We start from the raw sequence: 16,108 nt of genomic DNA on the forward strand, positions 1-16,108 counted from the left end.
AAAATAATTAACATCGATTGGTTGTATGGTTTGTCGTTTCTGATGGTAAACTTTAGTGGTAATGTTTATTTATACTTATGTAGTGATATTCAAATGAGTTAATGAAAGAAATTTAGGCTAAGACGGTTTAGGGTATAGGTAAGAATTGATACAAAAATTTTGAGTTTCTGAATATTAAACTGTTTAATGCTTAAACACCGTGAGAAGCAGAGTTTGCTTTATTTTTGTAGAGTCAAATTTAATAAAACTTAACTGTAGCTGTACCTAAATTGGCTGAATGATAATCCCAAAAAGAAATACACTTTTTTTCAAAGAAAGAAAATTTAAAAGCTGCCTTTCACAGTCACTACAGTTAATCAATAGTCAACAACCAGTAATTCTAAAATAAATAAACACCAACACAAAACGACTTTCGTTTAATTACAATCTCCATTCAACTGTATACCCCTACTTTATTCAGCCTACTGGCTGAATAAATGCGAGTCAGTGCCCCACGAAACTCAATGTCAAATTAGATTAATTTTTATTTTCTACGCCGGTCACCCTAAAATCCACAAACCATGAAGTTTGACGGTAGGTAAATATACAAAATGGTGGCTTAACGGGCCGCCATTACAATTTTAATTTTAGGTTATGATTTATAAATCAGATGTTTAATTAAAGTCGTGTTTTTTTATTTTATTTTGTGTGTTGTTGAGTTTTTTGCTCGTTTTGTGGTTTACTGTTTTATGGTATTTGTGTTGTTCTTTATTTAAAATAATAAGATTGGTACTACCTTACATTACTTGCAAAGATTTCTGTTCATTGATATAGGAATTAAAGAGAAGATAAAACCTTTTTTGTAGAGCTTTTGCATGTAGGTAAGTATTCATTATTTTTCAATTGTAGAATAATGTTAAGCCACTTAATATTCCTGTTACTTCATGAAAATTTTTCAATTGACAAGCAAGCGAAGCTAAAATAATACCTACCTACAAAGAAAAAAATTAGAGTCACGTAAAAAACCCGTGAATTTGAAACTTCAATTTTTGTTGCATGTGTTTTGTGTTGTAACTTACCAAGGGGAACGTTAGTTTAAAGTGCGTTTACTGAAACAGTAAAATATAAGTCTATTTACTCAGCTTTTTACTACTTTTCAACAAGCAATAGAAAGCGAATTATTCATACTTAGAGGGTACATTTATAATGAATTCAGAATATAATGTCGTATTAATACAGGGTATTGTAGAAAATGAAAAATGACCCCCCTAACCACTAGTTACAGAGTTTAATTGTCGACTCAATTATAATGTCAAGTCGGAGTTAATAGCGTCCAGTAGAAACATCATGGGAAATCAAACAGCAATATGAGAACACCTGTAAAGTTCCCTTCAGTAAGCAGTTTGTATTAGTAACGATCCCAACGTCGATACTGACTTTAGACAATTAACTGACGAACTATAAATGAAGGAAAGTGGCAATTTCTCCAGTGACAAACGTCGGCCTTATCGACGCTAAATAATGGAGCGAGTAGTTAGACTCGCGTCTTCATCCCGGTAATTAACCGGCGCCCCCCCTCTCCGCTGGGCCCCGCGGCCCCGGCCCCCGCCTCCACCCGCGCGCACCTAAATTAATCACACCACGAATCTCGCCCCCCAATCCAGGTCCGGATTAAAAAGTTTTATTGGAGAGCCAAGTGTGACACTCCGGCGCGCCTCACCCGCACTCGCCGACCAATCGCAGCGCGCCCGCAAACAATCCGCCTGCTCCCATTGGCCCGCGCATAATGAGGCACGCCCCCGTTCACCGCCCGAGCCAGGGCTGTCACCCGCCACGTCAGTTGACCGAGGCGCGTCGACCCGTCAGCCGTATCTCGTGTTAGCTTGATGTTTTGTGAGATAAACACAATCGACTGAACGTTTCGAAATATTTTGTGACTGTTGTGTGATGGATCTGTGAGTTGAGAAAATGGAGGAGGAGTCGATGTCGGGACACAGCTGTTCTGAGGACGATATCAGTGTGGGGCGCCCGTCTCCGGCGCCGTCGCGGTCTCCCTCTCCACAGGACTATTTCAGGCCGCTGAAGCGGTTGAAGATGGCGTCGGAGCCGGCGGAGGAGCGGCGTGGGGACGGCGTGAAGAGCTTCTCGATCCTGGACATCCTGTCGCACCGGCCGCGCACGCCGCCGCGCATCGTGCGGCCGTGGGACGCGTCGGGGCTGGAGCGGCTGCAGCGGCTGCAGCGGCTGGCGGGCGCGGCGCTGCTGGACGGCGAGCGCTGGCGGCTGGCGGCGCTGGGGCTGCTGCGGCCGCGCGACCAGGACTGCTGCGACTCGGCCTCCGAGCGCTCCTCCTCCGCCTCCGACTGCTGCTCCGAGCCGCGCCGCGCGCACCCGCCTGCCGCCGCGCCGCACACGCCGCTCGACGCGCTCTTCCACATGACCAGCAAGACCTTCGAAGCCAACAATGCTGACAACGGAGGTAAGTTACATGTATACATTTATTTACAACTTGCCACCATCCCTCTTGTAATGTCGAAGAGCCAAAAATTCCAGGAGATAAATCTAGATTATCTCTATAGGTTTTTTTTGCAAAGAGGTCCTTAACAATAACTGCTGGAACTAGTAAAATAGGATAGTTTAAAAACGGCAAGTAGTCTGTAGAAGAACTATAAATACTTTTATAATTGACATCCAATAAGAATAAAATATGATTTGCAGTAAGCAGCCAAGTTATGCTTTGTCGATTTATCACTCGCTTCCATTCATTTTAATATTAAATGTTTTCATAACACTTTTATTGATGTTCAACATTCCTAAACACGTACACTATTACTATATCTCATAAATTAATAGACTACATATTTTGATACAATGTGTCTTTCATCATTGCAATAATTCTGTTATCATTTTTTATATCATCTGACAATTTCGATATGTAATAATTTCTCCAATGTGAAAAAAAGTATATTTTTTTTTCATTATTTTTTAATATTTTTACAATTTTGTTAGTTTCTATAGAAATAAACTACTGAAGTAAGTTACATCACCTTTTCCTTATTCAAAGTAAAATGAATAATATCTCTTTTGTTTTGCAATTGCAGAAATACAAATGGTTATTATTGTACTAAATATCGACATTCCATTAAACCTCTTTCCCTCATTAATTTTGATTTACACTAATTTTAACTGTTTAATACCGAGCGTAAACAAATAACAATAATCACTTTAAATCCGATCCAAAAATTATCAAAGTACGTGATTAAATTAATGCCCAAAATTTTTGGCATCAATAACACAATATTTTGCTTCATGGGTATATTGTGTAAGTATATGGCATATGCGGATATTCTTTGTTATTCAATATTATGGCATAGACCGTTGCGTTGGTGGCAAAATGTAGGCTAAATTTAAGGCTAAATACAGCTAGTCACTCACTGTCCTATCATTTCTGTAGATTTGTTTAAACTACATTTGGCAATGTAAATATATGGTATGGGTATAATGAGTCCTAGTTCAAATAAATATTGGTAGATTTAAAGAAATAATGCTTAAATAAAAATAAATACAACCTAAAATAAGAAAAAATATTTTTCAGTAGGAAAATACCTCTAAAAAATCTTTATGTACTATTACCCACCATATAATTATTATAAAACTCCAATTTTCATAGTATACAATCTAAGATACCTACTAATTAATTAATCTGTAAATCTTGCAATCAAATTTAATATTTGCAAAATCTGTTTGTCACGACAAACATAATGAGTTGTCTGTCTTTATTCTTTGTGTTAAGTATCCAAACAAAGTACTTGTTAAGAATGATTCTTCTTTTATATAAACTTATTAGACATACGTATTATAAGAATCCTAATAGAGGAATAATAGGATCGTACTTTGCTCACAAGTAACAATAAGCAATGTTTTAATTTCAGCGATGTTTTTGATATGTAATTCCTACCGCCATGATGTAATTTATAATACCTATTCAATAATTATATTTAAAAATATTATAAAACAAATAAAACCACGTTATTAGTTTCACGTATATCGCTACTATAATTACAAAGCGCGCGCGGCAAAACGACGCCATTTTTAAATCACTGATTACCATAGACCGTGATTAGTTCTCTTTTCGACTACATACTCAAAAGTGATGAAGCCTCTTTGGTTAAATTACGTTTTATTTATACGTTTTTGATTGAATCGTTATTAGCAATGAGCTGTATTCTAGTTAATACGTATTTGATGATTGTAAATTCATATGTACAATACTCTTTGGATGAATAACTATGGCTGTATGCTGTATAGTGATTACATGTCAAATGTCATGTCATTTGCTATTCACAATGTGTCCGCGCTGACATTTGATGATGGCGGACGATTATTACGTACACCTCACTCGTACATTATGTCATCAAGTTTATGTTTGGATAAGTAATTATTTGTTGATATTACTCTTTCTGTCTTGAGCGAGACGTTACTTAAAACAATGATATCCTTGTTACTATTTATTCTGTTAAACAATGACATATATCATGCAAAAAGGTCGCGGTTTGTGTTGTAAATGGAGATCTTAATATTTAGGCTTACAGAACGTTTATATAATATTGCGCTACAAATTTTCTCGTATGTTAAGTTCATTAAAAAATACCTGAATATATAATTTGTTATTGTGACACCATTGTTCCAACGGTTTGGTTATAGCCATGGGTGGATAATTACTTAATTGTTCCAAATGAAAGATAATTGTCTGTTTTAACATACAAATGTTTCTCTCCTATTTGAATATTTTAACAAGATATGTATGTGTTCGTATAAAAAGTCGTCCTTGTTGGGTTTAATGGTCTTTACTAATTTTATTAACAAATATTGCGTAGATTCCATTTTCGTCAACATAATATTTGTTCACCTAATTATCCAAAACACTGGCCATAAACTTTGTATAATATTAAAAAAAAGCAACTCTTTTTTAAGGCACAGGCAACCTATATTATTACAAAAATATTGTCACACTCATTACACAATCGATATCGACAACGCAATATCAATTTATCGATGTTTATCGATGAAGACGTCGGTATCGACAAACACGAGCGGGTGTTATGCCGAAATAGATGATTGTGTTATGATTACAGAGCGGCGCGTCGTAATTGAATGATCTCTGAACCGAACGCGCCTCTCCTCTGTCATTAGTAGAGCTTTTTGTATTTTTTTTAATTTGTCTCTGGTATTGATGAATCTGCGAAGGATGTAATGTTAGGTTGAGAAATATTTTAATATTGTAACTATATTGTTCTTGATTAGAATTTAGCTGATTGTACGTTTGATTTTAGGAATTTATGCGAATTACTGTTAGTATATTTTTTTAATATCTTAATTTTTTCTAACGACAATAAAGAAAACAGACAACTTTAAGTAAATACAATATTCATGTCAACGTTCGCAAAACGGAGCCATACCAAATTAACACAAATGATTCACAAGTACAGAACGGTCCCCTATAATCCAATATTCCCAAATGCATTCTAAATTAACGCCCATTCACTAATAACTAACGCCATTTACGAGAATTAACCACTTAATAAAGCAACAGAACAAATCAATGAGCTCTTAAAGACCCCCAAGTAACAAACAGAAAACCGAACGAACCTTTTCGAAAAACTTACCATAGAGTAATTTACACGGACTTGCAAAAAAGCCATTGTTATGGCACAAAAGAAGACATCACTACGATTAACTGACGAACGAAAAAAACGAGATTCGAAGTTTAAAAGGAGAAAAGTAGCATTGTCTATGCTCCATATGTTACAAGATTAACTCGTAACAAATGGTCATTTGTCATTGGAAGCACTGAGCGCTTGATTGAGGAAGTCATTTCTTGTCTATGAACGGAAATAATTCTTTTTTTTACGCATCCCCCGTGGCTCGTAGAGACATTAGAATTGTGGGGAAATGCCTATATCATTATTGGAGTTATACGAATGCGTATCATAGATGTGACTCATGATTATGGGAATATGTAGGATAAACTTGATTGTAAGGACAAAAAAGCTTGTTACTGGCTCAGTTGAGTTGTTTGCTCGTACTGCAATATAATATTAACTACCTTGTCCACTGCAATTGATCTTGTAATTAAAGATTACCGTTTTTATAGAATAATATCTAAATATCCTATGAAACATTCGAAAACAAGAATAATGTACATTATGACTGCTGCAATAAGGTTAGAAATCGAGTATTGCAGCCAAACCACTTGAGAATAGATATCAATGGTAAATGTATGTGTTCTCTATTAGTGGGTCCCCTCACAAAGGGTCTTCATTGACTTATTGCTCCTTTGAAGGTCGAGTGCGCATTTAAACAGCCGCATGTAAGATTCCTGTGCCTGTATTGACTGGCAAAAAGAAAACTGATTCAAACATGGCGTCTATTTGAAAACAAGTGTCGTTTTCTTGTATTCTATTTTTAAAAATAGTAAATCTTATGCGGTTCGGACAAGATATGCCATTATCAAGAAAGCGGGTGCGTTTGCTTTTCGTCATTTTCTGTAGTTTTGTTTGGTAATTAACTGAATTAGCTATTGAAAGGTAAAATATGTTATAATTGTGTAAGTAGCCCTAATGATTGTATTAAAAAGGTACCTACATACAAGGTCGAATTGATGATAATGTAGAGATTTACCGTGGTAAATAGCCACGTTTCGGTATAAAACATAAATGTTCGTATACATTGTAACATTAAAGTTATTACTGCGATGCAATCTAAACTACTGCTGATTGCTATATTTACGAATGTACTAATGTTATGTATGTACTTGTAATTATGTAAGTACGTATGCATTATATGTATAAGTGTGGATTTTAACCGTAATATAAAGGTGAGATTCAGCTTCGAGTAATCTAGTGCAACTGTACTGCTTATAAGAGAACTTTGTAATTAAATATCAGTTACATACTTACTCTAAAAACAATTAATTTTGCCCGATTAGAAGAACATGGTTTTGTCTTTGAAAGCCAAATTAAAAAAAGAACTCATTAAAAACCCACCAACCCTTCAGATTCGTAATTCAAATCACACAGCACATTCCATTTCCGTCACAACAACATCAAATTAAAACATAAATATAACTCGTTCTATCATTAGATAGAGAAAAAAAGTCATCGAATTTCAGTCGTCGACACTGCGAGACGGGGCCAAGAATTATTATATTTTATTATCCCACAAATTATGCCACGGCCTGTGGGGTCCAAAGGTGTCGGTCCCGACACGTTTATATTACCCTTATTATGAAAAAAATGACGAAAAAAATAAGCTCAAAAGGCACCCGGCGAAGGGCGCGCACAGTAAGCTTTTACACGAATAATGCCAGTTTCAAAACGAAATCGCTGACTAATTGATTCTGAATGGCGAGTTTTATTAAATTGGAAACCAATGGGGCGTCGATATTTGCTGTGAAAACGTATTATTCGTTTTAAATTAAAATTAGAATGACCAAAGACAATACGATTTACGAACGTGCGCGTTGCACACATTTATTAAAAAATCACGGTAAATCGAATGCGCTTTTTGAATAAAGAACTAAGTAATTTGATTTCATTTAATACAATAGTAGTAACACACATCTTTAATGTTCTTTTTTTACTAAACGATATTGATTAAATGATTCAGAATGAAAAAGAATAAAATATTTTGTTTCAATTATGCAAGCAACCGTATTCACAAGTTTCAGAATACGTTTTTTCACATTCTTACTTTCGTTGCGGGTTCTGTTTTCCAGACAATGTTTCGTGATAACTTTCCTTCTGATTAAGATGTACTTTTACATAAATATGATTTCCCACAAATGAAACTCACCAAAAAAACTTAAATGACTTGTATTTATTTCTTTCTTTATAACATAATTGTCCAATATAAGCCGACATACACCAAAAATTACGCTAAAGTGTTTACATCGTAAGTATTAATTTTGTCCCTCACATTAACCCTCTAATTCCGAGGCAAGGTGCATTTGACCATCTCTCTCTAACATATAATGAGTAAGAGAGACAGGTGATGTTCAGTTAATTTAATTATATTATCTGATGTTCCATCTCTGAGTGACTGACGTAGGTTATAAGCTGCAGCTTTTTATAAAACTTTTATTACTAAATATTATGTTGAATGTGGCTTTTTATGTATTGATGGGGGATTTCAAACGTCTTGAGGATCTATGTATTTATGAGCTGAGACTCAAACGAATGAAGTAATGTACGTTTTTTATCCGATACTATAGAATGGAGATTGAACATAAATTAATATAAAGCGTCTAGTTTCATACCAGTCCTACACCAAAGTAATGAAATTCTGTGACTGCAACTACGTACAACCAAAATCACCTTAAAAGTGAAAAAATCTGGTTATATTTTACAGTCACTCAAAATAATTCAAATCAATAAACTCACCCTAAACCTGACACGAAACCGCAACTCCATTATATAAACATTTTCGATTACAAAAGCACATTCTTCCCTAGCGGGAGGACAAAATACGGGGTCATTAAATAATGACCTTACATAATAATACATTTGGTTCGGTCCCAAACACCCTGAGTGCTGAATTATAGGCCTCTTTTAGTAAATAAGCCGCCGGCTGTACGCGGTGTTTTTACTAATGAAACTGGTCGCTTCGACCGCACTATGGCAGGTTAGTGTTACGGAATGTTTGCTGATTAGACTTAGCGTTGAGTTTATTTCTTGTGTGCCTTTCTTTAGCAACTATATTAAAGAAAGGAACACGAAGATCAAATTAAAAAACACTAGGGGGAAAAATAGGAATAAAAATTTAGCAATTAATCCACTATTTTTTTTTATTAATGAAAAAGGCTGAAATAAACTAATGAAATTCCTTAACATCTAAGTATATTATTTGATACTGGCTACTTGAAAACGCTTTCATTTGATTTTCATACGGTATGACCTTCATTTAAAAACCCTTTAGTTAAAAACAGTTTTCTAAAGATCTTAACAACTTTACCTACATTGTAACGTAATAGGTAACAGACAACTCTACAATTGGTGAGGTTATATCGAGTGACGTCACAACTCTTCGCTTTGGCTTCATGGATAGCGTTTTACATTCCCATAAAAATGTAACGGATACACAGTTTCAAGTTAAATCGTTGAATTTAATGGCGTTTTCAAATGCACTGATGCACAATATGCGCATTGTAGCTTCGCGTGTGGTCTTGTAGCTACTACATTTTATGTCCTTAATTCTCAAGCATCAAAAAGCTTTAATTAATGATTATTAATTAAATCCGAAGCATATTTTTTTTGTCATTTTTACTAGACTATAAGACTGCGCATTTTTTTCGTTAAACTTTAAGTTTTTTTTTAAATTTCTACCCAAATGACTAAGTATAGGTTTTAACAGAGGTAGCTATATAGTTTCAAAATGCCACTATGGTCAGTTTTATTGCTAAAAAGACAATCTTTGATTGAACTTCAAACAAAAGAAGCAACATTTGCTGCATGTCACTTAATGGTAACTTAAATGACTGACACTTGTGAATATGACGTTAGGAAAATCATACATCCATTCCTCATATAATTGACACTTGCGAATATGACGTTAAGACAACATCCTGTCAAATAAATTAAACTGTTAATTTTCCCAAGATCCATAAACTATTCCTAAGTAAGTAAGTAAATTAAAATCGAACGTTATGAAATACCATTGTCGGTACCTGATAAATAATGCAAGACCAATAGTGCAAACCATAAAAAAGACAATATATGTAGCTACATCGATAGAGGTTTTATTACTTTTTAAAACTATAAAATAATAAGTCCTATAATATGCGTTTCGGCCCATTAACCAAACATTACAAAGTCATGGTAGCATAATACGTTTTTTCAATCCAGATATTGATTTAGATAAGTTAATCGATTCCAAAATCAATTGAATTAGTTTTTTTTGTAACCAAAAACCAATAATTATGTGTTTTCTTTGAGTTTTTGGTCAGGTGTTCCTGTTTTAATTGGTACTGTTTATATAAAAGGTGTTTCATTTTTTGCTTGTGAGCGAAGGGTGGGGTCTTTTAAGGGTAGTGTTAATTCGGGTATATTGATTCTTATATAGCAAGGTTATTTATTTATAATGTGTTAAGGGATGGCTAAATATTTACTACTTAATACTACCTACCTTATTTACCTTTGTCGGCAGTTTTTTGAGTACAATCGACATCAAAACAAACTCAACAAATAGTTAAGAATATTTGAAGTGAGAATGAAAAATTAGCTGTTTTATATTTTCTATTATTTTCTGTATGAAGTAAATGCCAACAAGAAAATCTGAATGCGAAGAGAAAGTGAGGTTGAAATAAGTTTCTTTGTACAACAGATAAAATATTATTTAAACAAGTAAGTATGTTCAAAAGCAATGGAAACTTAATAATCTGTTGTCTAGTGAGGTGAATACTTGCGTTTTTGTATAGTTGTCTTGACGAGGTCTTAAATCTTACTAGTATACGAGTTACTAGTTACCGGCAAGCTGAGTGTAGTTTGCAACATTACTAGATACTCGTCTATTGTACCCCGCCTATAATGGACACTCAATAGGTAAATGCTAACTTCCAGTCCGCTCGGTCAACGAAATAGTACTAATAGTGTAAGGCATCTGTTTGAAAATATACTTATTCTTATATTTATGTACGCCGTTACTTGGAACTAGGTGCAAAGCTATGGCAATGAAGCGAAATCTGGAAGTTGCACATTCAAGATTTTTTTTTAAAGAATGAAATATTGGCTTCCACGCATTTAAGATCTTTATTTCAAAAGTCGTTGATGACCATTTTCAGCTCACATGTTTTATGATAATTTTTAAGTTAAAGTGGTCACAGAAAACTAAGAAAATTAAGTAGGTATCTACTATATTTTATCTAAGCTATAACAGTTCCTACTAACAAAAAACTACGAAACAAATGCGAAACAGGGATTTAAGTACCTAGTACTGGTAACGTTCATTAATAACCTATTCCACCTTTATTTAAGGTATAAATTAGCTTGTAAATACAATTAAAATTAATATACGTACGTCTCAAGACATTAAGGTTTCTGCCTTAATACAAGTATCAATTTACGACCTTAATGGTATTCGAAATAGAAACAAATGTTTCCTTATAGACATAATGCCATGAACACACATATTTACCCGTTTAAAGTACACATTAAAGTTCCAGAAAGCTCTATAAATACACCACAATCACACATAACAGCCATTAATAACCATTTTCATGCAGCAAAATCACTTGAAATTAATTTCATAACGCTAAATTGCACATATCTTATGATCCAAGCTGAACCAAGTACTCGCTCTCTAATAAAGGGTAATTTTATAGCAACATTACTTAGCTACCAACGAGCTCTACCTTATATACTTAATTATAATTAATATACATAAAGAGAACGAAGCACGCATTTCCCATAATTTATAACATACGCTTCCGTTCTAAGCCGTTGACTCCAAAGATCTAGAGATCAGATAGTTGTGTAAATAGGTGTAATATACGTGGGTACTTGGACGGTCGGGCACTAAAATGTTTGATGAAATAAAGTGTATATTCCCTTGTACAGATCAACGCAGTAGTCAAGAGTTTGAAGAGATAACTTTCAAATTAAAAACGGCGGATGTCAAAATACGAACTCTACATTTAAATTTCATTTTTTAATTTCGTGTATTTTTTTTACCTAAAACAACTGACTATCAATAATGTAGTAAAAATATAGTCCTATAAACTTATGTCAATATATTTAGACTCACTATTAATAAGTGTTTAGATTTGATACTAGGTACATTAGATTAAAACTAAAAGCAGATATTTTTTAGACATTTTTGACGGTGAACGTACTTTCGGAGTCGGTTCATGCATTGTGCTTATTTACACGAAAAATGTAGAAACGTATAATTGGATGTGAAGTAAATGTGCCTTTTATTGTTCTAGAGAATGAATAAAGAATGCCTGATTTTCTTATTTTAGTGCCAAAACCGTTAACGCTAAAAAGAAATTGAGACGTCTAGTTTTTAAAAACAGGCAATTATATACCGAGGTATGTTATTAGGATTAGACAGTAAATTAACTAGTTTTGTAATTAGATTGTTGTCTATATTATTCAAGTTTCTGAAAGGAAAATAAGATTTTATTGCCTTTTTCTTTTTTTTGTTCAGTGTACTTTTTGCCAACCAAAATAAACTATGAACGTATGTTTCACTTTGATATTAGAACTCTATTCTGGTTATTCCTATTCGTTGTAATAACTAACGTGACTAATATAGAACTAAGGGCATTCCAAATTCGACCCAATTAACTATAATTTTCAAGGCAATTAATAGCTCCTAATACCCCACAACTTAATTTAAAATGGAAATTCGTTTGCACAATATTCGGCCTTTGTTATAAAATAATAATTAAAATACAATACCAATTAAAAACAAGACACAAAAGCCTTTATTCAATTATAATTAAAGAAAAAAATTGCTGTTTCGAATAATTGAGCAATAATTTCGAAAAACATTTTGGTCCTTTTATCAAGAGATGTAGAGTTCGGATCAAAGGACCATTATAAAGAATTCTTCACTTTCCAATTCGTTGTGTTTTCAATACAGTCACGACTCGCCATCATAACACTGAAATACCAGGCCGCAATTACTCAAAAAGGTGTAAAATTAAATACATTACAAGTGTACGACTTATTGACAGCCAATTCAAGATGGCCGCTTTATACCGCAAAAGATGTACGCAATCAATTGTGTAAAACATTTATTCTTCTTCTCATACTCTTTCATATATCCCTCTTAATTATTTCTTAACAGTCACGATTTTATTTAATTAGTTTATTTTGGGCGTTGGGGAAACCTATTGTGCGAAAGTAAGAATGTAAAGGAAATAATTATTTCGTAATAAAATAATTTGATTTCGTGCGTGAGGCTAACTATTGGCACAATAATTTTATTGTGGCAATTGTACTGTGATTGCTGCTTCAGTTCATTCAACAATTGGTTAATATATAAATAGACTTTGGTGATGACGTTTCGACATATGAAAACAAACTCTTCCTTAGTCATTTTGTAAGGACAAGTACAATATAATAGGTCTGAAAGCATTTAATATAATACTGCCTTGTACCTAGAGAAAAATACATAGCAAAAGGTAAATGAAAACAAGCATTCAATTTGCGTCCAACGCCGTGTATGTTTACATTATTCCTGCCGTCACGGTTCTGATAAAGCAATCTATTAGCGCCAATTTTTCACACACGATAACACCGATAAGCGCGTTCGCAATCCACTTAATTGAATTATGTTTACATGTGACGTGTGACGTCACAGCCCGTGTCTCGGCATCGCTTCCTATTGGCTCACTCGAATATAGAACAATGGCGGACATGCGACGTTATTAGTGTTACAGTTAAAATAACAAAGTTGTTTTAACACGGGTTGATAAGCTTATTGTTTGTAGGTAATTAAAAGTTGTGTTTAGATTAGAAATATTAAACATTGTAATTAAATGATTAGGTGTTTTGTTAACATGTCAACACTGTGTCGTTATAATTTGCGTGTCTGCGCCTGGCAGCGTTTCGTTTTTGTTTCATTTTTTACCAGCTCTATCTATCATGTAATCAAATTAGATGTTATCACACCAGCATATTAAAAAGCAATAATAATAAACCAAGAGCCATTCCCATCTTAATGGTCCATTTGTGACTCTACTTTCGAATGACAACAAAATGTTTTGCGAAATCAAAGCTCGGTGTAACCGTTTCCAAAGCAAACACAGTGAGACACAGTGTCGTGTTGTAAAGACGAAATCGCGCACTCAGTTAAGAAATCCGAGTCGTCTAAGTCAGTTGGAATACAGAGTCTTAGGGCTTTCATAACAAAACCGCATTCAATCATAAACGAGGAAGCCGCCGAGTAATTTAAATATTTGACAGGCCATTAGTTTGTGAATTATTTAAACATTTAACTTGCCTAACCTAAGTTAAGATCTCATCAGTAGTTAGTAAACCAAAAACGTAATACTTAATTTTAAATTGTAGAGTTACGCACGAATAGGCATAGTATGAGAGTAAGAAAGGCGGGGTAACTACTTGGATATCAAGCAACTGAAAATCATTGAAAATATTCAATGCCGGTTGGTTTGAGGTGACGCAGGATTCAAAGAAGGCTTTGATGGAAACCTTTGTCTAGAATTGAGAACTGCTAGAGAAACAAGGTTATTTTGGTCTAAGTATTTAATTTAATAGAATAAAACCGACTGAGATTCAGTTCTCTACAATTTACTGAAACAGGAACCTGAAACAGAATTAATTTCCAAAATTATGTAGAGACATTACCTCTTTCTGTCAGTGCTCTATTAAAAACTGAAAGCGAATTAGTAAAGGAAAATTACTCAAGAGACCGAAAACCTAAAATACCCCTACTAACAAAAAAAACAACATTAGGAGCGCATACGGACACACAAACAAGCATCCACCCGCACAGTGGCACCAATCACAATAAACAGTCGATTTGCTCAATACAATAACCGCTGCCTACAAAACTCGGCTATAAATATGCTATTGTTGTTCTAATCCCCCGTTGACTAATCGAAAGCCTGCATAAAACAGGACCCGGAGTAATCAGCAGTAATAATAGCAAAGGTTTAATTAAACATGGTGCTGCCGGTCGTTCGAACCAATGTGTTTGTGTAAAGGAATGTTTTAGACTGGTATTAATAGTTCGAATTGAGTAACTAACTAGCATTGTGTACGGTTATAGTTCGGTTGCCAACGCTGCTTGTGTTGGTAGCACTGCGATCGGTATTGATGGGTGTAAAGCGTATTGATTAAGCTTTTGTATTGAGAATGTGTGTATGCAGTAGCTGTTGGAGGTTGGTAGTATTGTGGAACTTAACTGTCTGATATTTTTGAATAATGAAAATGGAACTCTACTTTTTTAACGTTGGCTGACAAAGTTATCATTGATGTAAGGATTGTAAATATAAACTTTAAGTCTTGATCGACGTACAGAACGTAAGAATTAAGGTAGCGATTTTAGAATGAGCATGAAAACTTTAACGTGTTTTGAATGAACAGAAGGTTATTCACATATTACAAGAACACACAATACACCTGGATTACAAAGAAAGCAAACATAAAACCCTAAAATTACCGATATGAAATTAATACATCATTCAGCCGCAGTACGAGTAATGATAGCTAATTTTATTGATGTTAACTTGCAATTTGAATACTCGCGTTTTGAGCAGATGTAATGACGGTAATGGCTGCCTATTAGTTTCGATAGCGACCACCGGCGGCGCCACGCGTGCTTTTCTTGAATACAGGATTTTTTTTAAAGGTTTTATTTCAGAATTTAGTTTATGTAGATTGATTAGTACAATTAGTTTTATATGAGATCAATTCTGGAATGGCTATTTTATGTACCTATCTGGTAAAGGCAAAGGATAAGGCGATCTCTCTAGACGTAAGATGAAATGAGTAGGCTTAAAGATGAAAATAATTATAAGTGTTCGTTTAAATAAACTCTTTTAAGCTAAACGAACTCTTTATAACTACTTTTGAATAAATCTTGCTGTGGTTATTATGAAGACCAATTTCAGTTATTTTTTATTCGGTCCATCCAAGTAGCTAATGATTTTTTATACTTTCGCTCAGTAATAGTCAAGAATACACAACTACCTTATAAAATAAGTCCATAATTTCTAGTTCTCAGTAAAATATTAAACTTTTCCACTAACGTTTTACGACTTCAACAAAGTATAGCGGGCAATTTAATCTTTAATTAAAATGAGCAGTTATTTCAAGTTTAAAAAACATAATTTATGCTGTAAATTAATAGGCTCTAAATGTCTAGATTATTGTGATTTCTTTGCACGGTAGCTGGTAGTAGACAAGTGTGGTATATCAAAACAATTTATTATACGGTATTTGCTACGGGCGTCAATAGCTTCTAAAAAAATATAAGAATTTCATTATAATTTCGATGATATTTTTTATTCAAACGTTGGCATTCTTATGTATAGATTTTATATTGCTTTAAATTATTTCAACATTGGTGATAAGAAGAGATACATACGTATTGAAGTCAA

The 16,108-nt window shown here is 34.0% G+C and overlaps 1 protein-coding gene across 1 annotated transcript in view; it reads left to right on the forward strand.

Moving 5' to 3' along the window:
• The first annotated feature begins 874 nt into the window (after window positions 1-874).
• LOC113494952 (barH-like 1 homeobox protein) overlaps window positions 875-16,108 on the forward strand; it is a 54,259-nt gene continuing 39,025 nt past the window's right edge. The window contains exon 1 of the mRNA XM_026873490.1: window positions 875-2,458. Within this exon, the coding sequence (XP_026729291.1) occupies window positions 1,948-2,458 (511 nt within the window). The 5' untranslated portion in view covers window positions 875-1,947. The remainder of the gene's footprint in view (window positions 2,459-16,108) is intronic.

The sequence above is a fragment of the Trichoplusia ni genome, chromosome 6 (genome assembly GCF_003590095.1).
Source record: "Trichoplusia ni isolate ovarian cell line Hi5 chromosome 6, tn1, whole genome shotgun sequence".
Lineage (NCBI taxonomy): Eukaryota > Metazoa > Arthropoda > Insecta > Lepidoptera > Noctuidae > Trichoplusia > Trichoplusia ni.